This window comes from Mustela nigripes, chromosome 5 (assembly GCF_022355385.1).
Source record: "Mustela nigripes isolate SB6536 chromosome 5, MUSNIG.SB6536, whole genome shotgun sequence".
Lineage (NCBI taxonomy): Eukaryota > Metazoa > Chordata > Mammalia > Carnivora > Mustelidae > Mustela > Mustela nigripes.
Genome location: NC_081561.1, coordinates 101,183,903 through 101,208,675, shown reverse-complemented (window position 1 = coordinate 101,208,675; position 24,773 = coordinate 101,183,903). Strand labels below are relative to the sequence as shown.

The following is a 24,773-nucleotide window of genomic DNA, read 5'->3' as shown; positions in this document are numbered from 1 at the left end:
TTCACATGACCATTATTAATAGATCCAGAGAAAGCAACTGACAAAATCTAACATCTATTCATGATAAAAACTTCAGGAAACTAAGAATAAAGGGGAACTTCCTCAACTTAGAGTATCTATAAAAAACATACAGCAAGTCACGTGGGTGGCAGAGTAGGTTGAGATGAAAAACTTCTGCACTATGAAAGACAGTATCAAGAAAATGAGAAGACAAGACACAGACTGAGAAAAAAATATTTGCAAAAGACATCTGATAAAGGACTGCTATCCAAAATATATGAAGAATTCTTAAAACTAACAACTTTAAGAAAACAAACAACCCAATTTAAAAACTAAGCCAAAGACATCTCATCAAAGATGGTATCAGCTCACAAATAAGCATATGAAAAGATATTACACATCATGTTTCGTCACGGAAATGTAAACAAAAAGAACAATTACATACTACTCCATACCTATTAGAATGGCCAAAATCTCGAACACTGACAACTCCAAACTCTGGTAAGGAAGCGGAACAACAGAACTTTCGTTTACTGCTGAAAGGAATGCAAAATGGTATAACCACTTTGGAAGACAGTTTGGCAGTTTCTTACAAAGCTCAATATACTCTTAAACCATCAATACATCAAACTTGCTCCTTGGGGAGTTGAAAACCTCTACACAGATTAGAGCAGCTTTATTCGTAATTGCCAAAATCTGGAAGCAATCAAGATGACCTACAGTAGGTAATGGATAAACTGTGGTACTTCCATACAATAGAATATTACTAGGCACTGAAAAGAACTGGAGGAATTTTTCTAAGTGAAAGAAACTAATCTGAAAAGCCTAACTATTTTATAACTCCAACTATATAATGTTCTGGAACAAGCAAAACTATTGAGACTATTAGAAGATCAGCAAGACCCAGTGATTATAGGGTAGGGGACAGGTGAATAGGAGGAGTACACAAGATTTTTAGGGCAATGAAAATACTGATAGTATTATGATGGATACTTGTCATCATACATTTGTCCAAACGTATAGAATGTATACTACCAAGACTGAACTGTATGTAAACTACAGACTTTGGGTGATTATTATGGTCTGTCATTGTAGGTTCATTATTTTTAACAAATGTACCAGTCTAGTGGGGGATGCTGATAATGAGGGAGACTGTACATGTATGGGGGCGAGAGCTATATAGGAAATTTCTACACATTCCCCTCAATTTTGCTGTGAACCTAAACCAGATCTAAAAGGCTTAATTTTTAAATAGGCCAATTGAAATCTAAAAAAAGAAAAGAAAAGGGGTTGGGAGCAAAGTCTACTAGACTCAGTCCTGAAGACTCTAAGACTATATCTGTAATTACCAAGCAAGTCACATAGTGAGGGCATGTCCTATATAACTTATACCACAGAAGCCAGCACGAGAGGGCTGCCTGGGTGGCTCACTTGTAAAGCGTCTGCCTTTGGCTCAGGTCATGATCCCAGGGTCCTGGGGTCAAGCCCCACATCAGGCTCCTTTCTCTTTGGGAAGCCTCTCTTTCCCTCTCCCACTCCCCCTGCTTGCGTTCCCTCCCTCACTGTGTCTCTGTGAAATAAGTAAATAAAATCTTTAAAAATAAATAAATAAAATTAAAGAAATAAAAAGCCAGTATGATACTCTAAACACTAAGCAATAGATATCATGAAGAATCAGAGAGAATTAAAAGAATCATCAAAGTACAGCCCTAAAACTCTGGACTATATCAGTACCATAAAGCAATTAGGAAATCTATTTTAGAATTCAAACCCTTTGGAATTTTCTTCTTGAAGTTCATTTACTAAATTCTACTCTTGTGTCTTCCCTTAATTCAATTTTTTATTAAGAATTATGCTGCCACACCACCAGTACATTTGCTTAAAGAAAATAATTATACAATTTTTACATTTTAGTGTCATTTTATGCTACAAAGCTTTATTTACATAGTTCTTCAGAATATATTTCAGTTGTTCACCCACTATTCTAAATGTGAAATGGTATCAAATAGAGTAGATTTACAGGAAAGAATAAGAGAAAACAACTTAATATATACAGTATCATTAGTGGTTATTATTTTTACAGTTTTCTTTTGAAGTTAATGCACTGAATTTTTCTGCCATTGACATCTTAGGGTGAAGTCGTCTTTAAAAGCAGATTTCCACAGAGAATCAAGAGTACAATAGTCCGTATATTTTATAGGTGATATCTGACAACTTATGAGTAGCTGCCAATCATTTTTTCTCCCATTTTTTTTCAAAAGTCTTGGATGAAGAGGAATCATGACTTTCAGCACTACTATAGCGGTCATATAAAGTCTGAAATGAAAAACACACACCTGTTTTGTAACTTCTAAAATTCAATGTATTATCAGATGAGTAAAGATAACTACATATATTCTAATATGTAGTGAATTTCTCTTATTCTTAAAATTAGAAAATTATTTTATAAATGATTGAAGATAATTAAGAACAGTAAACACCTAGCTTGACCTAAGAATCCACTATCATGAGATACAGCTCCATCGTTCTATGAAAGAAATGTAACATAGTCATTGATAAGCATATATATACATCTTAAAGGCCTTACTCTCCCATATTTTTTCTTAAATAAATCCAGTCTTAGATAAATTGCTACACTTTAAAATACACTCATCAGATGTGTATCAGATGATATTTCAACTAATAAACAGTTGACCTTAAAAATATAGATATAAATAAACAGAATTAGTTAATTTAAAATCTACATATTTTAAAAGATTTAAGACTAAGCCAACCTTTATAAAGATAACATGCATCTCTACCCTTAAGGAACACATAACATAACCTTAGTAGTAAAGATAATTCATTTCAATTTTATTTATAAAAGGCCCTAAATAATACACTGGTAAGAAATTTAAAACATGGAGATATGAAATAGAGTAAAATTATAAAACAAATTTTGTCCAACTTGAATTGGTAAAGACACTGATTTAACCACAAGCACATAAGAAAATTTTAAGAAAAAATTTATCTTAATGCCATGAATGCAAATATAATAGTGAATGCATAATAAATTCCTCCAGAATGTATCAAAGTTTTTGATACTAAGAGGGTTTTTAATGTACCATAATTTTATAGTAACACTATAATGGAAATAAATAATTAGTAATTGCTTGGTAACTAAACCAGTTGGTCAATAAGCATATATAGGGTTCTAGGGGTGTGATGGCAATGAGATTAAAAAATGGTGGTATACGCCACGGTCTTTGCATGGCCGTCGGGAGGGGGCTGCCCAGTGGCCCCGTCGGGCCGTGTGTGTGCGTGTGCCCCGTGTCCCTCGGTGGGTGTGGGGGGAGTAGGTGGGAACCCCCTGGGTGCCTGTGGGGTTGTATAAAAATTTTTAAAAAAAGAAAAAAAATGGTGGTATAGATAGAAATAAACACTGGGAGGCTGAATGGAAGGTTTGAGACATTTGCTTTGAGAAATGTTCGTACTGCTGTATACAGCTTTAAGCCATTACATATAACAAACACAGAGATTCTCAAGATGCCTTCTAGAAAAAAAAAAAAAGACTAGAAGAAATTAATTCAAAAGCTGTGTTAAGAATGTTGTTGATTTAAATGACAAATTCCTTATGAAATTTATTCCAGTTGAGATCTGACAGCAATTTTAGGAATGTACCTAATACGACAAAATACTTTCAATTATGCTGTCTGCAGAATAAGAATGTGAATCAACCAGGTCTACATTTGTCAAAAAGCACACATTAAGTATTTAAATGTAGAAATATGCTTCATAGTTGATGTAATGATTAGACCAACTTTTCTTTGGATTACCTAAGTGTCTTACTCACTAAACTATACAGAACATTTAAAAGTAATGTAGAAAGAGAATAGACATTCTTACTTTAGCAGCTTTCAAAATGGAGTTAGGAGAATTCAGACCAACGAGTTGGCCCAGAACATATTTCATTTCTTCAGTGGTGCCCTTAGCCATCTGGTTACCTGCCAAAACATAAAATCAGTAACATGCCCATACCAATATAAAATATAAAATCATAAATGTCAGATACAAATACATTCTGATTAACAGCACAATTAACTGACTTCTAATCATAGCACTTACTTAGGATAAGTAAATATGAATGCCAGCAAGTAAAAAAAAAGGAATTTCATTTATTTTAGTATTTTAGCATAAAAGGAACTTCCTTATGGAAGGAGGCAGGCTAGGAGGAGAAGCCATTTCATATTCTGTTTTTTTGTTATAGCTAGACATCTCTTTGTATTAGTAGTTACTAATAAACTGATTTTCAAAGAAGTACCTGGGTGAGTTTGAATTTGAACATATGGATGTGTCAGAAGCTCAGGAATGGATATCCTCTGCTTAGGGTCCCTTATTAGACAACACTATAAAAATAAGAATTAAAACACAATCAAGTTTTCTTATGTAATACTGATATAAAGTGTTATTCAAGATTGTATCATACTACAGAAGTTGCTTTCTAGATAGCCTTCTCAGAAGTAACAAGATTATTTCACAAGTCATTTTTGCAAAATCCCCAAGTATTCGCAAGTTTTAAAACACCTTCAAAGTGAGCTTATCATGACTTAAAAAGTAATTCATTCAGGAATTCCTTTCAATAGACCAGATGTATTTATCAAAGCCAGTTACATAATTCCAGTGAGTTCAACTATTTCTTCTAGGCAAATAATTTGAGTATATGTAATATTGTTCTTCTATATTCATATACTATTAATGTTACCTTTAACACATCTTGAAGATCTTTCTCTGGAATATCAGGAAATTCGATTTCATGATTAGGGTCGATTATGGCATGTAATTTAGAAATCTGATTAATTATATGCTGAAATGGTGTCTTCCCATAAGTCATATAGTACAAAATGCAACCTAAGGACCAAACATCACTTTTGGGGCTTATCTAGTTAGGAGGAAAAAAAAAAAAAGAATACTAAGTTGCTATAATCTTAACATAAAATTATATGTAAGAATATTTTATACACACATGTACACATAAAATCCCTAACATTTAAAATCATAACTAAACCTCAATGAATGGACAAGTACTAGATTAGATTTACATGAAAAAATATCTTTTTCTAGTTTTATATAGTTGTTATATTTGGTTAGTATATATATCTAGTTGTTATATTTGGTTATTTTATTAAGAGATGAGCTTTCCTTTACATCTCTTAACAAACTCATAATTAAAATATTTCAAATGAAACATATTATGTTCTTGTCAGCTTGTGAAAATATTAAAAACTAAAGAACTGCAAGTCTTAAATTTACTTGTTTTCTCCAAAATTACTGGATTACAATAAATAATTTTTAATATTTTATTTATTAGAGAGAGATCAAAAAGGTGAGAGCAGGGGAAGGAGCAGAGGCAGAGAGAGAGAGAGAGAGACAATCCCAAGGAGACTCTGTGCTAAGCACAAGGCAGGGCTTGATCTCACCACTGAGGGAGATCATGACTTGAATCAAAATCAAAAGTCAGACGCTTACCTGATTAAGCCACCCACATGACCCAGGATTAGGATAAATTTTTATATAAATGCATAACATATAAGTATGCATAGATTTTTTTGTTTTGTTTTGTTTTTTGATTTTTTTTTTTTTTTTTAAAAGGTTAAGTTGAGCTATCCTAAACCCAAGAATACATGTAGAGCCAGGCTGGGCTAGATTTGATTCCTGGCCTTATTACTGGCTAGTAATTCTATGTAGATCCATTTCCTCAGCTCTAAAATAGAAATAATAAAAGTATATTGTCATAGGTATTAAATGAATGATATAACCATGAGATACATATAACCAGAGAGTAATTTCTGAGTATAGTAGGTAATCAAGGAATGTTATTTCCTATTAAGTGTTCTTTGCATTAAATACTCTCATTAGAAATAATGCAATATTAAAAAAATCATCATTTTGACTTTAAAAAGAACAAGAATAAGATAAAACATAGAAGTGGGCATGATAAGTGAGAAGGGTTTAAATTCCTTTTAAAAGGTAGATACTCAAACATACATTAAAACAAAACAAATATGCTGTCAAAAAAAATTCATCTAAACCAAATGAGGAAAAAAGAAAAAAAAATGGACACATAACCAAATGCAAAAAAGGGGGGGGGCAGAATAGGAATATTAATATTAGAAAAAGAGAATAGGAACATAGCAGTATACTTCTAAAAGCAGAAAAGCCATTTTAAAATGCCAAATTTAAAATTTAAAATGACCAACGAAGAGGAGAGGATAGTCACAAACATCTATCTATGCATTGAAACTACATTTAATAGAACTATATTAAGTAAAAACTGTATTAAATTCTCTTGGGGGGAATGGTAGAGAAATTTTCACATGCCTTTCAGAAAATGGCAGATAAAACAGATTCCACTATCTGAACACAAAGAAAACTAAAAATGAATTAATAATAATTAAAAACCCTCTTCCAACTTAACCATCTGGAAATTAAATCTATTTCTAAATAAATCATGGACTTAAAAAAGGATTTCCAATTATGGAAAAATGGCAGTGGCTGTGGCAATAGTTGTTCTTATTTATTTCTTTAATTGATGTATGGTTGACAGACGTTACATTAGTTTCAGGTGTACAACATAGTGGTTTGACAACTCAACATACTATGCTCACCTTAAGTGTGGCTGCCACCTGTCAACACACAACTGTTAAAATACCACTGACTCTATTCTCTGTGTTGTGCCTTTCATCCCCTGACTTACTCATTCTGTAAATGGAGTCCAGTACCTCCCACTCCTCTTCACCCATTTTGCACAATCTCTTAGCCTCCTCCCCTCTGGCAACCATCACTGTTCTCTATATATGAGTCTGTTCTTTTAGTTTATTTGTTTTACTTTTTAGATCACAGCATCACTTTTCAATCTGTCCAAATCCCAAAATAGAGAAGTCTGTTAGCAAAACCATATACATACAGAAAATATTTACAACAAAACGAAGTGAAAAACTACTCATGAACCCCAGAATATGAATGGAAACAAACTACCAACAGCCACAAAAACTGAATAGTAGAGGTAGCTGAAACAGAAAGCAGAGGGAAATAGTGAATGTGCCTGATAGATCTCAGAACAGAAACTCCAAGCAGCCAACAGATATTCAGTAGAAAGTAATTTGAGAACAGCTGAGCTCTTTACCAGGAGGGATTACCTCATATGTTGAGATAAAAAAATTTGTCTTCTATTCAGAATCACTAAGGCCATTGGATAGCAGGTGTTTCAAATCACCGGAGATTTATTATATTATTTATTATATTATTTATTATTTATATAATATTAAAGCACTGAGTTGACAACTGAAAAATCTGAACTCTACATGCAATTCAAAATAAATTTTACTTAAAAAAAAATCTTATTCCATAGTATTTTAAAACTAAAATCGCACATTTTAGAAGTTAATGAAAATAACAAATACTACAAAAGATGTCTAGGTAGAATTTAAAGTAAAACTCCAAGTAAAAATTAGTTTTAATTAAAAAGATTACAAAAATTAAATTAGCAATTATTTAAGTCCAGAAACTAGAGGGGCACCTGGTGGCCCAGTAGGTTAAGAGTCTACCTTTGGCTCAGGTCATGATCCCAGTGTTCTGGGATCTAGCCCCACAATGGCTCTTTGCTCAGTAGTGAGCCTGCTTCTCTTCTCCCTCTTTCTCTGACTGCCACTCCCCTGCTTATTGCGCACACTCGCGCTTGCTCTCTTGTGCTCTCTCGTGCTCTCTCTCTGTCAAATAAATAAATTCTTTAAAAAAAAATCCCAGAAACTAGAAAAAAAAGAAAGAAACCTGAAGGAAATAAAAATAATAAAAATAAAAGCAGAAACTAATTAGAGAACAAGTGAAAACAGAATAAAGACTTTGTTTTTTAAGATTAACAAAACCTTAGTAAGTCTAACCAAGAAGAAAAAAGACAACAAATCTAAGTATTAAAAGGGTAAGCTAAAAAGATATAAAAAAAATTTTATGAGAGACTCTGACATAATATTATATCAGTTATTTGAGAAAATATTTATTTATTTAAAGATTTTATTTTTTTTTTCACAGAGACACAGCGAGAGAGGGAACACAAGCAGGAGTGGGAGAGGGAGAAGCAGGCCTCCCACTGAGCAGGGAACCCCATGCGGGGCTTGATCCCAGAACCTTGGGGTCATGACCTAAGCCTAAGGTAGATGCTAATGACTGAGCCACCCAGGCGCCCCTGAGAAGATATTTAGAAGCCACAACTTTCTAGGACAGAAAATACAATTAGTAATTACATTCATTAAGCAATTATTTTGAACTAGATAATGTATTGATTTATATTCTTTCTTATTTAATCTTCAATTACTGTTTATTTTTATTTATTTTTTAAAAGATTTATTTATTCTGAGAGAAAGAGAAAGCACGCATACACGTGTGCGAGCAGAAGGGGCAGAGGGAGAGGGAAAGAGAGATGCAAATGCAGAGCCTGACCGGGGTATGGAGGGGGTGCGCGCTCAATCTCAGGACCCTGCTGATACCCTGACCTGAGCCAAAATCAAGAGTCTGACGCTTAACCGACTGAGCCACCTAGGTGCCCCTCAATTAGTTTTTAATGGTATTGTTTGTAAACTTAATTTATAGATGAAGAAAGTAGGCAAGTTAAGTCACAAAGATATTTGTTAATGAAGAGGTTGATCTATTGCTTGAATGCAGGTCCCTGCCTTAAAAGTGTGCTTGCACGTACAGTGTGACATTGCTCCAGAGGAAGAAGGATTAGTTTGGAAGCCAGAGGCATCCTGGCAGACAAAAGAAGTCCAACAAGGGACACTAATGAGACTAACACAAAGCTCACTGAGGTGATGAAATAAGGTAAGTAGGAAAGTAGCCTGTGGCAAGCTGGGAAAAAAATTACAGATGAGATTTATACTTGGTAATGCAGAATTCACAAATAAATAAATAGTAAGAGATAAAAATGTAAGAACCAAAGAAGAAACCAAAGACTTCAAACATCAATTCAATACCTTTTAAGGTGTCCAAATCAGAGCTAATTTAATCTTAATTTCTACTTTTAATTTTAAAACCTCTAAATATCCTGGTAACATTTCTTATTGGAGCACACTGTTGAGACATCATAGAAGCACAATAGTAAAAGAACAGTCTCAAATCAATAAATAACAGTGAAATTAAATCCCATGAGAATTTGCTTAAGAAAGCAAGGTCTCCATATGGCCTAAAAAGTTTTAGAATTTAAGCAACTTTGAGTTAGCTGTTAAGTTTAATCAGAGTATAGCCCATTCCCTATTGATGTCCAATAAATGGGATGTAAACAACCTTCATGGTACCTTTGACTTGGATTTCCCATTCTCTCTTGAGGAAGACATATCTTTGATTGCTTCTGGTGGCATATAATTAACTGTACCAACCTGTATGCCAAATCATAGAAAACACAAATCAATGAAAATACTTTATTTTGCCTTTGATTTTTTAAAACACAGATGTTAGACTCTTGGAAACGTGAATGATTACAAATATTGCAGTAAGTTTCTAAAAACTCAAGTAACTGACAAGAATATTAGGACATAAATTTCTTCACAACTCCAGCAAATTAGATTCATAATCAGAAAAGTTATTCCTTTCAGAATGCTGAGCTTTTTCTGTGATGATGAAGAGTAACTACCATAAAAACTATTGATGCTAAAATTATATTAAAAGTCATAAACTTTGAAGGAATTAATATCACTCATTTCTGTGCTGGAATAGACCCAAAATGCTTTTCTTAAAAAAAAAAAAAAATCAACCAACCAACTTATCAAAATTCTAGATATGTCTCCAAGTATTCCCCAGACCCATGTCTAGAGTGAGATGGGGCAGGTATATAAATCATGCAAGAGCTTCCACAGTCAGATTATGCCAACCTTATGAGGCATTTATTTTATTCTAAAACAAATGATTCTGTTTTCAAACAAAGAATACCTGTATTTAGAACCTTGCCATAGAGGATATCTTCAAGCTGATTTACAACTAAATGTTCAGCCGTACATTTTTTAAAGATTTACTTATGTTAGAGAGCGAGAGCATGCTTGCATGCATGTGAGGACATGAGCAGGGGGAGGGGCAGGAGACCAAGAGCAGCAGATTCCCCATTGAGCAGGGAGCCTGACCTAGGGCTCCATCCCATGACCCTGAGATTACAATGTGAGCTGAAATCAAGAGTCGGACACTTAGCTAACTAAGCCACCCAGGAGCTCTAATGTTCAGCCACATTGACAATATAAAGAGAAGTCACTGTCAAATAGAATTTTTTCAAGGGCATACTGTCCATCTATTCCTCCTAAAAAAAGGTCTAGTTTTACTTCTAGGATTATGGCAGATCCACATCAAAAACCTGCATATGCGGAACACATCATATTGGCTCTAAGCAGGATTATATTTAGTTATTTTTTAGTGTCATCACCTTAGTTTTTATGGGGACAAATGTATTAAGTTTATGACTGCATATCCTATTAGAAAAATGCAGTTGGGTACAGTACTCATTATGGTGTTTCCACTATGAAGGCCCACTTGAGAAATTTTTTTCAGGGGAGCGTGAGTGGCTCAGTCAGTTAAGTGGCCATCTCTAGATTTCTGCTCGTGTCATGATCTCAGGGCCCTGGGATCGAGCTTCCCACTCATCAGGGAATTTGCTTAAGGATTTTTTCTCTCTTTCTCCTGCTGCCTCTCCCCTCACTTGCACTTGCTGCTTGCTCGCTCTCTCTCTGAAATAAAAAAAATAAATCTTAAAAAAGTTACTAAAAAAAAAAAAAGGATTTTTTCAAATGCAAGTGATAGGAAAAGCTTTACTTCTCCAGAAGAATGAAATAATCTTACCTCAGAGACAAAGAAAAATATGTAACTGAAATTTCCTCTTTGGTTGTTACCAGGTATTTCTGAGACGGTTTTAGGTGAACTCAAGATCATGACCAAGATGATTTCCAAGATAGGTATTACTGCTTCTCTACCTCAACTATAGGAAAATCATTCAAAATTGCTCAATTTACTTCTACCTAATATTGGCTTCCTATACTGAAGTGTATTAAATATGGTTTTGATTCTTCTTTTTTTAAAGATTTTATTTATTTATTTGTCAGAGAGAGATTGGGAGAGAGAGTGAGCACAGGCAGACAGAATGGCAGGCAGAGGCAGAGGGAGAAACAGGCTCCCCACCGAGCAAGAAGCCCGATGTGGGACTCGATCCCAGGATGCTGGGATCATGACCTGAGCCGAAGGCAGCTGCTTAACCAACTGAGTCATCCAGGCATCCCTGGTTTTGATTCTTAAAGTATTTATTCTTATACAAAGGTTTTAAGTCCTTTAAAGAATGAGGAGGGAAAAAATAAAATCCCTGTTAGCAAAATGCTTTACGGGTAAAAAGGATTTGAACTGTAGTGTGTGGTAACCAACCATTCACTTACCTGAGAGTCTTTAACAATACTTGTTGTATCTGGTTGCATTTGGTTTGCAATCCCAAAGTCAATTAACTTTAGCATTCCATCAACTATCAGAAAGTTAGCAGGTTTCAGATCACTGTGAACGATGCCTTTAGAATAAAAATCCATTGTAATATTAAACAATGTAAAACACTCTAAGTACCAAAAATTTTCACAATCTACTGGCCAAGTTGATTCCTTTAGTCAATCAAATTAAATGTTCATTTTTAATATTTTCTAAAAAGAAACAGCACCTGCTATGTGCCAGATACTCCTCTAAGTTTGCTGCTTAGATTGAATCACTTAATTTTCATACCAGCGCTGGGTAATTACTGTACTATTATTATCACCACTTTTTAAGAGAGGAAGCTAAGACAAAGAGCTTGAGTAATTTGTTCAAGATCATATAGCCTTAAGTGACAGGGCCAGACTTGACTCAGGCAGTCTGGCTTCAGAGTTAATAATCTTAAAACCACTGTGATTCACCAACTACTATATAACATTGTAAATTATACTGCCAGGTGTTAAGACCCTAATCCCTACAACCCTGACCTTAATCACTGATGAATTATCTTTTAATTTACAGGAGACATGAGGGGAAAAAAATTACAATTATCTAAGTTAAATGTTATTTTTTAAAAAAGGATACAGTAAAGGCAGAGAAGTCCTAAAAAGAACCTAGTCCAAGTAAAGTAAAAAAAAAAAACCAAAAACAAAAACAAAAAAAAAAACTTAGGGCTAACAATTGAAAAAGAATGAAACTAACTCCCATACAGGGTACACAATACAAAATGACCAAGAGAACGAGAGAAATAAACATCTCAGATTTTTGAGATGCCCAAACCCCAAAGTCTCAAATCTGCTATCACGAACTACTTGGAGACGCAGTTAATGGACTATGTTAATACTAATAAAGATATGGGGGGTGGGGCCTGGGTGGCTCAGTGGGTTAAGGGGAGGGGATATATTGGGCAGAGGCTTCTGCCTTTGGCTCAGGTCATGATTTCAGGGTCCTGGCATCGAGCCCGGCATCAGACTCTCTGCTCAGCGGGGAGCCTGCTTCCCCTTCTCTCTGCCTGCCTCTCTGCCTACTTGTGATCTCTCTCTGCGTCAAAAAAATAAACAAAATCTTAAAAAAAAAAAAAAAAAGATATGGGTATATTTTGCATTATGGATACATTATGGCTATGGGGACTTGAGTTCATGCACTATATCCTTTGGTAAAAAATGCTTTAAAGAAATGGTTTTTTGGGGCACCTGGGTGGCTCAACGGGTTAAAGCCTCTGCCTTCAGCTCAGGTCATGATCTCAAGGTCCTGGGATCGAGCCCCACATCAGGCTCTCTGCTTGGCGGGGAGCCTGCTTCCTCCACTCTCTCTGCCTGCCTGTCTGCCTACTTGTGATCTCTGTCAAATAAATAAAATCTTAAAAAAAAAAAAAAAGAAAAAAAGAAATGGTGTTTTGTCCCTTCATCTTTAAATGAGCTTCCAAATATTTATCTTGTCTAAAGGTGCCAATAACAAATACCTAAAAATTAATAGCGTATTTCTCTAAGATGACAATATTAATGATTATTATAACTCTGCGTAAGAAGAGATTTTAAAATACCATGTTGATGAATTGTGTAAACTGCCTCCAACATATTTTTCCAGTAACTTTTGCGTTCCCATGGATTGATGGATTTTTTCTTTTTAAGCCAACTATTTAGGTCTATATTTCCACACTCCATTACCATGTAAATGTACTGGTCCGTGATTTCACTGCCATTAAAAACAAATTAAAAATCCAAAACAATACATGGTTAGGTTATACTATTAAGATTCACTAATTCTAAAGAATTATACCAAAAATAATTTTCTTTTCAAATTAAAAAAATTCTTACTAATCATAAAGTCGGATGATCTTATCACTGTGTTGTTGTAGTTTATTTAAGTAAGCAATTTCATTCCGGTAACTCTCAATTGTTTGATTATCTGCTTCTTCTAAGTTCACATATTTTATGGCATGTATCTGTTTCTTTTCATTCAATACCTGGAATACCTATATAGTAGAACAGAAGAAAAAGTTTAGAATGCACTACATTTACATTATTGTAATACTTCTCTATTTATTAGAATTTTAGGTTAAGGAATACTGATATGAATAATCAAACATATCTGGGCTTATTTTGAGTATTGAAGGGAAAAAAATCTTAGAAGAGTTAAAAGACCATTCTCAGCTACCTATGACAAAGGGCATTCTAAGATTTTATTTATTTATTTGATAGACAGAGATCACAAGTAGGCAGAGAGGCAGGCAGAGAGACAGGAGGAAGCAGGCTCCCCGCTAAGCAGAGAGCTGGATGCAGGGATCGATCCCAGGACCCTGGGATCATGACCTGAGCCGAAGGCAGAGACTTTAACCCACTGATCCACCCAGGCACCCCAACAATGGGCATTCTATAATGCAAAGGTGTAAACCTAAAAAGTTTTTATATTAACATATAAAAAAGATAATTGCAATTTCATATACATTTGTAACTCTATCAGATGCCTTAACCAGGAAAATAACCTAAAGAAGAAGACATTCAAAAATGTTAAGAACATCTAAGGGCTGTCATAAAGAGTCAATTCATTTCACAGATGGTGTTTTTTCCATTGTGCCTGGAACTGACATTTCATTCATGTGGTAGAGAGTATTTTAAAATCTGTAGTAATTGTAATCTATCTGTATATTCAGTTGTGAAAAGTGGATTAGGTCCAATTTTCAAAGTCAAGTTGATAGGAACAAGATGTTCCTATAAGCCCACTGTCAGGATCTCTGAGGTCCAGATCGAACTGCTCTGGCTATAATGATATTAACTTTTAACCAATGTTGTTGGGGCAGGTAATACATTTTGAAAAATAGAAAACCCTGTTAATGTGTCTAACTTTCAACAAATATGCAATAGGGTTGAGGCTTCTGAAATGCATGAATATAAATACAAATGCCAGAGCCAGCAAGAAAAATTACATTCATTTATCCCTTTGGACACAATGAAATAAAATATCATTTACTCAAAAGCCATTTAACCTTGACTACTCAGCAGGTTGGGGAAAGGAATATGAAAGGAAGTGTTATGAGAATCATGCATTGTAACTGCACTAACAAGCCTAGTCACTTTAAAATTTTAAATACAAAACTCTAACAAAGTATTACCAGTTTTACTTGCACACATAGCAAATTAGACAGGGACAGGCATTAAAACAGTGATAGGGAAAGAGACAGCAGAAAATAACAAGGGAAGAGATAAAAAGAATTTTAAAATATATAAAGGCACTTTGTAAAAGGTAAACAGCCTTACTAACCTCAGAGAATTGAAAGTATTTACTACTCTAATACAATTAAAATGTTATTACTAGTATCTACCACACAGATTTGGAAGGATGACCGAGATGATATATTTGGAGTGCAGCAATGTTACCTACTATCTTTAGGGCCTATTAGGACAGAATAAAGTGTACATTTTAGAACCTATTAAAGTTGTTGGGTTTAACAGAAAGAGGATTTGCAGGATATTAAAACAACATAATAAGATCTCCAAGTTTTAGAGGAAATGAAAACTTTTAAATCAACTTTTTCATGTATGTGCTTTCAGCCCCCTATTGCCCCTGCTCTGGCAAAACTCTTACAATAACTAATGATTAGGTAGACCTTATTTCCATTTCATAGAGATAGTACCAGTTATCATTTTCAGTTTCATGGAAAGTTAAAGAAATAGAAATAGTTAAAGAAATGGCCAGTGTCATGACCATCCCTAATTGCCCCCATGACCTTTCTAAATGCTCTTCATACAGTATATGTTGGTCACTGTCTAAACTCTAGAATAGAACATACACTGTTTCATAAAGCGTGTTGCTCTCTTTCTCTGAGGCATGGTGATTTTTTCAGCTCCACTATAACAATTAAAGGTAATCATATTAAAAAAAAATATGGGCCAGTCAAGCCTTCATCACCTGGCTCTTAATTTAAGCTAGCATTGTCATTATGCTCCAAGGAAAAAAATGTTTAAAACATCAGCAAGATCATTTTATATCCTCTGAAAACATGCCACTAATATCACACCTTGACACTCTTCAAATATAACTAAAGAATAATAAATATTAACCAAAGAATTCCTATTAAAACAACTAAATCAGATAATTCTAACATTGATAAAAGTCAACTGTATTGTCCCTTTGTTCTCATGCCTGAAATTTGAGGCAATGGAAAGAAGAAAATGTGTACAAAAAAGAAACTAATATTATTGAACAATTGTTACACATCGTAATATACCTACCTTATTTATAATAAGGTAACACGGCAGTCTTAAAACAGATCTAGTTATTGTTGGCTGGCTTAGAAAATACATAAAACTTAAACCCAATGGGTTATGCTTCATAGATCATCCTTAACAATTTAAAACAGCAAGAGTTGAGTAAGGACATTCATCCACAAATTACTTTAATCTGTTACATTCTAGGCACTATTTCAGGTTATAGAGCAACCACTGTTGAGGAAATCAGATAAACAACCCTACCTTGATGCAACTCACATTGAAATGCAGGAAGACACAAACAACAAACCAAATAAGGAAATTACAGAGCACACTAGAAGATGAGCTACAGAGCAAAATAAAGAAGGAAATGGAGCTCACCAGCAATTGGATGGTGGGAGGTGTGGTCAAGGAAGGCCTAATTGAGAAGACATTTGAGCAAAGAGATGAGGATGTCCAGAGGAAAACTGACTCTTATGAGAAAATACACCAGGAGAATCAGGCTCAGACTCATGAAGAGAAAACCATTCTGGGCTCCGTTTTCTGAATTAACAAGTTGCAGAAAATCGTCTATAAAAGGTCTAAGATATAAAAATCAATCTTAAAAGAAAAAAAAGAAAATATACCAGGAGAGCAAGGATTGAATCAATGAGACTAAGAAAGCTATTATAACAAACCAGGTGAAAATATGGCAGCTGATTTGACCAAAATGTTAACAGTAGAGATGGTGAGAAATGGTCACATGCTGGATATCCTCTGAGGTAAAACCAACAAGATTTGCTGATTGGCTGGATGTATGTGAGAGAGAAAGTGAAGTCAATGATTCCAGAGTTTTTGGCCTAACTAGTGGAAGAACAAAGCCACCATTTACTGAACTGGGAAAGACTGGAGCCAGAGTAATGTTCAGGACATATTAAGTTTTAAATACCTGGTAGATACCCGAGAAGAGATAGAGAGCAGTCATACTGGATATACAAGTCTGGAATTCAAGGGAGAGGTCTGAGTTAGAAATATGTTTGGGAATTATCAGCATATGCAGGATACTTAAATTCAGGAGACTGGACAACACCAAAGGAGTGAAGTGAGTTTAGGAAGAGAAGAGATCAAGGGCTGAGGCCTGGGGGCATTGTGTCATTAAGATAAGAGACAGGAAGAAGACTGGAAAGGAAAGGCCCCTTGAAGAAGAGGAAAACTGAGAGAGGCCAAATGGGGCAAAAAAAGTTTCAACAAGGCAAGAACAATCAACTGCCCCAAATGCTGAGTAACCCACAATTAAAGCTAAGAATTAGATTTGGCAAAAAATATGGAGATCATTGGTGATCCTGATAACTGTTTTGGTGAGGGATGAAGATAAAAATCAGACTTAAGTAGATTTGAGAACAGAGTAAGAACTAAAGATGGTACAAGTATAGATAACTCTTTTGAGGTGCTTTCCACCCAAAGAATTAGAACTGTATTAATTTAGAACTCAGATAAATTTAGCAAATGATCTATTCCAATTCCAGAAATTTCACATTATTAAACTGTTTTTGAAAAGAAAAACGCAAAAAACTCAAAAAATTAATCAAATATCTTGCCGAATTAGCCCAAAATGTTATTCAAAATATTATTCACACAAGACAGTTTGTGATATAGCTTCATTTGCCATCCTGAAGTCAATACTAATGTCATTTAGAGAAGAAATTTGGAAGCACAAGACATCAGAGGGAAGAACAGAGAACTGAAATTAAGAGATAGGCCTAAAGAGATATGTCACTTGGAGAGGAAATGGGAGCAGGGGATGAGAAGGGTTTTTTGGCTCAAAAGCAATACAGGCCCCTAGGTGCTATGAAAAAAGAGCCCTAAAAGGTAAAAAGACAAAGAAAGGAAGTTTAAAACATTTTTCTCTCTTAAACATTTAAGATACTTACCTTACTTGAGCCTCCACTTCCTATTTGCTTCAATATAGAATACATTCTTCCTTTAACTGAAATGCATTCATTTGTTGAAGAGGATGCTGAGATCTAAATAATTAAAAAATGTAAAGATTCAAATGTGCAAAGACTATGCCTGAGAAATTAGCTTGCATTTAGTACATTGAAATGCTTCCAATTTTGAAATTATCTTAAATATTAAGTAATTAGGTATCAGTCACAATTTTTTTTTTTAAAGATTTTATTTATTTATTTGACAGACAGAGATCACAAGTAGGCAGAGAGGCAGGCAGAGAGAGAGGAAGGGAAGCAGGCTTCCTGAGCAGAGAGCCCGATGCGGGGCCTGATCCCAGGACCCTGGGATCATGACCTGAGCCGAAGGCAGAGGCTTATTAACCCACTGAGCCACCCCGGTGCCCCCAGTCACAATATTTTAAGGAGGAAATTTACTTTATTTTAGTCAAAGAAATAAATTTATTAATGTGTAAACTTCCTAGCTGTCCCCCTCTAACTTGCTTTTGCTTTTTAATTAATTTATTTATTTTAAAAGATTTTATTTATTTACTTGATAGAGAGAGTGCCTGCAGAGGCAGGGGGAGCTGCAGAGGGAGAGGAAGAAACAGGCTTCCCACTGAGTAGGGAGACTGACTCAGGACTTGATCCCAGGACGGGATGTTCAACTGCCACCCAGATGCCCCACTTCTTTTTTTAAAAAATTGTTTTAAATTTAAGTGCAGTTGGCATACAATGTTATATTAGTTCACCTGTACGTTTTAGAAACGTAAAAAGATTTAAGATCTCTTCCAATATACAAACTCACAAGCTATTACTTTTCACCTTATTCTTTTTTCTTTTTTTTTAAATTTATTTGACAGCCAGATCACAAGTAGGCAGAGAGGCAGGCAGAGAGAAAGGAGGAAGCAGGCTCCCCGGCGAGCAAAGAGCCTGATTCGGGGCTTGATCCCAGGACCCTGGGATCATGACCTGAGCTGAAGGCAGAGGCTTTAACTCACTCTGCCACCCAGGCACCCATTTTCCTTTTTCTTATAAAAACCTCTTTACTTACATAAAAAAACAATTATATCTATATTCTTTCTCTTCATTTAGCATTACAGTGTAAAGAAAGCATTATACTAAGGTGCTTAAAGCTCCAGAGTCAATCAGACAAATGCAAATTTCAGCAATGCCCTTTTTCTGCTGGGTGACCTTCAACATGTAAGTTAATCCGAACTTCAGCATCCACTTCAGCAAACTTCTTGCTCCTGCCCTAGTGCAACATTCCCCTTCTTTCCTTCCTGTACACTAGAGCTCTCTGCAGACCTATAAATGCTTTGCACCAATGGAATACAATGGAAGGATTCCTTCCAAGCTGACAAGGAAGCTGAAGACACAAGAGCACATTACTAGCTGATTAAGTTGAAACAAGTTCTGAAAAAAACCTCAATTTAACCAAGTCCTGCTTTAGATCCCCAAATGTTAGAATTCCCCTGTAATCTTCTACATAATATAAAAGATAAGGATATTAATTTCTTTAACCTCTAGGGTTAAAAAACATTGTTGAGTCATGAAGTATGTTTTCTTTTCCCTTTTTCTCTTTTTTTAAAAAAAAGATTTATTTAACTTGTCAGAGAGAAAGAGAAAGAGCACAAGCAAGGGCAGTAGCTGGCAGAAGGAGAAGCAGGAGCAAGGAGCCTGATGTGGAACTCGATTCCAGGACCTTGGGATCATGACCTGGGTGAAGGTACATGTTTAGCTGACTGAGACACCCAGGCATCCCTGAAATATGTTTTCTATAAGAAGGTGTTAGGCTTTGAAATATGTACCTGTTATTTTCCATTAAGTTACAATTTTACCAAGGTTTTTCACTACTTTCTCCTGCCCCTCATCCTTTTTGGAAAATCCTCTCATATCTAAACTAAGAATTTCTGAGAGGGAAAAAGGCAGTTCAGTGTTTCTTCCCCCTAACTGCTGAAACTGCTGACAGTTTTTAAAGTAAAGTAATTCTGTCTTATTTGATTCAATACATGTGGAGCTCAGTTTCCTACATAGGTCATTCCACATCTCCCTTAGTCCATCCTCCTCACTGTGGCCAGAGTAATTTTTTCAAAATGCAGATAAAATCACTTCACTTACCTGCTACTTACTATTGCACAGCTTCATATCCCTCTCAGAGTAAAATTTAAAGAGCCCAGCAGAGGAGTATCTGGGTGGCTCAGTCGATTAAGCATCAGACTCTTGATCTCAGGGTTGAAAGTTTGAGCCCCAGGTTGGGCTCCACACTGGGCGAAGAGCTTGCGTACTTACATACTACACACATAAATAAATAAAAATAAAGGTCCCAGCAGAACCCTAAGGATCACCTCAGGTGCTCAGCCTGAGCTCTAGCCACACTCTAGCCCCTTTTCAGTTTCCTCCTGACACTGGCCTTTTCTAAAAGGCTCTTGGCAACTTCACTTGACCATAATTTGACTTGTAGGTATCAACTCAAACAGGATCTGACATGAGTAATAGCTCAATATATGTATTTTGAATCAATGTATATAGGCAAACCTGATCATCTTTCTTTCTTTGTAATTTATTATTTTTCTTCAATCCCCAGAAAACTATTCCTCTTGGGGCACCTGGGTGGCTCAGTCAGTTAAGTCAATTTAACCGACTGAGCCACCCAAGTGCCCCTCCCTTAAAAAAAAAAAGATTTATTTAATTATTTATTTGATAGAGAGATAGAGAGAGAGACGGTAAGAGAAGGAACAGGAGCAGGGAGAGTGGGAGAGCGAAAAGCAGGTTTCCTGCTGAGCACAGAGCCAGGATCTTGGGTTCATAACCTGAGCTGAAGGCCAGATGCATTTAACAACTGAGCCATGGAAGTGCCCCCCATTTTTGTTCTGTTTAAATTGTAAAATATACGTAACAAAGAATTTGTATCTTAACCATTTCTAACATACAACTCAGTATCATTAAGATTAAGTATATGCACAGTGTTGTGCAAACATTACCATCATCCATCATCTCATACTGGAACTTTATACCCATTAAACAGTAACTCCCCATTCCTGCCTCTTTCTAGACACTGGTAACCACTGTTCTTCTTTCTGTCAGCTAAATTTTTTATCTCTTAATTTGAAATAGCTAATTACCTGTGTGGTTTTTTGGTTGTTGTTCTTTTTGGCTGTTTATTTAAATAACAATTGCTACTAACTTTTATTATTCACTAAGTAGCAGATGCTTTTGTAAGTTACATATATATTAATTAATTCAATCTTCAAAATTATCCTATAGGGGGGGCACCTGGGTGGCTCAGTGGGTTAAAGCCTCTGCCTTCCGCTCAGGTCATGATCTCAGGGTCCTGGGATCGAGCCCCACATCGGGTTCTCTGCTCAGCAGGGAGCCTGCTTCCTCCTCTCTCTCTGCTTGCCTCTCTGCCTACTTGTGATCTCTCTCTGCCAAATAAATAAATAAAATCTTTAAAAAAAAAAATTATCCTATAGGGTAGGCGGTTTTGTAATTCCCACTTTATATATGATGAAATGGCCACAGAAAATTTAAGTAACTTACAAAAGTTTACACAGCTGGTAAGTAGTGAGACCAAGATTCAAGGTCAGAAAGTCTCCCTTCAGAGTTCAAGCTTTCTACCAGTATTAAGCCACCTCTCAGTTATTAGAAATTAATTTTAGTATTGATATAAGGAGTGTTTTTTCTTTAGATGGCAGTACAACTGCTTCAGTAACAAAAAATTTCCTTTTTTTTGAATAATTACTTTATATTTTAGTAGCATCTTATATTGCTATTTTGATATTCTTGAAAACTTACCTATACATGAATCAGCCAATGATAAGGCTGTTCAGTAATAGCAGACTGAAATAGTGAAATGGAATAAAAAGCAACCTCAAATACAAGAGAAATTTTATCTAGCTCTTCACCTGGATTTTTGGCCTAGTTAATGAAAAAAACTTCATTTGTTTCTTTAATAACTAACCATTAAGTCACAAGGCATCCTTAGGAGGATATTAGAAAAGAGTTCTACCTCATAGAACTAAGAATGGAAAAGTTCTTAAAGCTATTCCTAACAACTAGTTACTGGGAAAATACAATCTTTGGAATTGATCATACATTAATCATATACCATCATAAATAAAGCTTATCAAACCTGTAAAGTTTGAAGTGGAGTAACAGGTATTTGTTGCTGTTGCTGCTGGAAATAGGCAAGTTGGCTATAAGGTGTTGACAACTGACAAGCAGGTGGAAAATCATTCTTTACAACTGGAGTTCTAAAACTAGGAAAGATACAGTTTTAGTTTAAAACATTCAAATTGTAAAAACAAGATTCTGATTCAGTTTTTGTATGATTTCAAAGATACACATGAACAAGTGTATTAATCAAACAGAATCCAGGTCAGTTTTCATAATATAGTTAAATTAATTATTCTAGGTACACCATCACTAGAAATTTTATTTGGGGGCAATTCTTTCTGAAAGTAATTTTTTACCCCTAGACAAGAAATTCTTACTAGTAAAATTAGTCAGATGATATTTAAAATATGGAGTTGGGGTTACTTAATAAGAATTTAGCCAAGGCATACATTAGCCTATGAATAGTCATAGTTTATGAGTACATTTTAATAATCATGTTCTATTAACAGCTTCCTAGAAATATCTAAAAAGCCAATAACAACAGAGGAGTTTGGTTTTTGAGCTTAAAGCTGTTGAGTCCACATTTGTGCTCACTACTCACTGCCACATCCTCAACACCTAGAATGGTGCTTGGCATGATGGAATTCTACAAAAATTTGTAGACAATAAATAACCTAACTTCACAAAAAATAACTACATCAAGATTCTAGTTAGCAACTATTTATAAAATATTCCAAACTATAATAAAACAAGGTAATAAATAGCAAAACTGTATTAAATCCGTAAGACACCAAGCTATAAAACCTCATTTATAAGGCAAGTTCTAATTAAGATCAAAGAGTACATTGTGAAAATGAAAAGCAAAAGGCATCATGGACTTAAGTTATTCTCTAAGACATTAAAAATATATTAAAAATATGCCCACAAGCTGAGTGATATGATGTGCCACATTCCATTATTTCCTTTCTTTGAAATATCATTAACTTGCTTTTGTGATATCCTTATTTCCTGTCAATCACCACTGACCATCCAATTTCTTCACACATTCCTCATTCCCATCTGCCCACGTCTTTTACTTTAGAACACCCTCAGTACTCAGTGAACTACATAACCAACCTCTTTCAGAAACTATCACATACCAATGAACATCTCCTTTGCTATAAAATGTACCTATCCTTTATCCAGTCTAAGAATGCTAATCTTCAAAATATCTCTCTCAGTAATAGACAGCTATCCATGTAGCAATGCAAATTATCAAGTTTTAAATATTTAGAGTATTTATAGACTGTAGGAACAGATTATAACAGACTTTCAGAACAATCCTTAAAAATGTATTGTAGTCATCTTCCCCTCCCCTTTTACAGATGAAAAAACTGATGCTCAGAAAAATAACAGAAGTTTGGAAACTCTTTAACAGAGCAGGATTCAATTATAGATTTGGCCCTGAAGCCCATGTTACTTCTATTGTGCCAAACCAAGCATCAAAGGCATTACCAGCTCATGTAATCATCCAACGCACTGCTACTGGGTGTTTTACAAACAGATTTTGGATCAATCCATTTAGGTGCTGATATTGGTGGTGACTGCTTTGAAACTGAAAATGCAGGTTGCTCAAAAGTTGTTTGTTTCTGCTAAACCAAAATAAAAGAACATCACAACTTAGAGTTTTTAGTCACCTGTTGAATTGTTTTACAAACAATATAACTTCTAAAGGAAAAATAAAAATACGAAATATACAAGGTTGCTAAAATAAGTAAAACAAATGTATTCCAGAATTCCAGTAACTTTTCAGTATAGCTCTCTTACTCTAAATTCCAAAGCCTATTATATTTTCCGCAAAGGGATTACAAGTAGAGGAAAGGCACACAGTATTGTTTAACAAAACAGGATCTAATATCCTTTGCCATCAGGGCTACTGTAACCATTACTGAACTTTTATCATCTAAATAAGTACTCTGTACTTCTGAAAACTGGTCTTTCTGTAACTAATAAAACCACAGTGTATGGGAATGGGTAGCTGAGGTGAAATTAAAGAAATGGTCATGAGAGAGGACAGAGTTATGAATTTGAAGTAAAGGAAGTGATCCAGAGGCTAATATCTTCAAGGAATGATGGGGAGTCACTAGGATGTTCAGAGATGATAGCAATGAGCAAGGAACAGATTGGTATATCCAAAAAGCAGAAACAGTCTGGACATAGCTACAGGGAGTTTCTAGCTATAAGGTCAGGTGTGAGACAAAAACACTCTACTTGAGAGGGCTTCTGGAGAAGCAGGGACCTCAGGAAACCACCTAGTTTCTTTTGCTTCTTTTCCTAAGCTTGCTTTTCATTGGTTTTCAATATGTATACAAGAGTATACAATCATTAGCACTATTTAATTACAGAACATTTTCATCCTTCTAAGAAATTCTGTATCCATTAGTGGTCACCCTCCATTCCTCACTCTTCCCAGTCTCTGGCAAATACTAATCTACTTTCTGCCTCTAAGGATTTGCCTATTCTGGACATTTCTTATAAATGGGATCACTGAATAGGTGGTCTTTTGTGATAGGGTTTCTTTCACTTAGTGTGCTTTTGAAGTTCATCCATGCTATAGCATTTATTAGTACTTCATTATCTTTCATTGTTGAATAATAAATTGAAGTAATTAACTTAGAGTACCACATTTTATTTATTCACTCACCAGTTGATGGATATTCAGAGTTATTTTCAACTTGGGTAATTATGAATAATGCTGCTATGAATACTCATGTACAAGTTTTTGTGTGGATCTAGATTTTTCAGTTTTCTTGAGTATATACTTAGAAGTAGAATTGCGAGATCATATGGCAACTCTATGTTTAAACTTTTGAGAAACTTCCATACCATTTTCCAAGTTATTGCACTAGTTTACATTCTCACCAGCAATGTATGAAGGTTCTAATTTATCTACTTCCTCAGCAACATTTGTTATTGTCTCTTTTTAATTATAGCCATCTTTGTGGGTATGAAGTGGTACCTCACTGTGGTT

General features: G+C 35.0%; 1 protein-coding gene across 5 annotated transcripts in view; it reads right to left on the bottom strand.

Moving 5' to 3' along the window:
- Positions 1 to 1,831: 1,831 nt before the first annotated feature.
- The window catches only part of TTK (TTK protein kinase), a 43,083-nt gene continuing 20,141 nt past the window's right edge, over positions 1,832 to 24,773 (bottom strand). For 3 of the 5 annotated variants that reach the window (XM_059399209.1, XM_059399208.1, XM_059399210.1), the window contains exons 12-22: positions 23,258 to 23,394; positions 21,780 to 21,906; positions 17,630 to 17,722; positions 13,329 to 13,486; positions 13,055 to 13,206; positions 11,433 to 11,557; positions 9,324 to 9,404; positions 4,742 to 4,918; positions 4,301 to 4,385; positions 3,886 to 3,983; positions 1,832 to 2,316 (exon numbers count right to left, since the gene is read on the bottom strand). In XM_059399209.1, the coding sequence (XP_059255192.1) occupies positions 2,233 to 2,316; positions 3,886 to 3,983; positions 4,301 to 4,385; positions 4,742 to 4,918; positions 9,324 to 9,404; positions 11,433 to 11,557; positions 13,055 to 13,206; positions 13,329 to 13,486; positions 17,630 to 17,722; positions 21,780 to 21,906; positions 23,258 to 23,394 (1,317 nt within the window). In that variant the 3' untranslated portion in view covers positions 1,832 to 2,232. The remainder of the gene's footprint in view (positions 2,317 to 3,885; positions 3,984 to 4,300; positions 4,386 to 4,741; positions 4,919 to 9,323; positions 9,405 to 11,432; positions 11,558 to 13,054; positions 13,207 to 13,328; positions 13,487 to 17,629; positions 17,723 to 21,779; positions 21,907 to 23,257; positions 23,395 to 24,773) is intronic. The other 2 variants (XM_059399211.1, XM_059399212.1) reach the window with 1 other exon arrangement.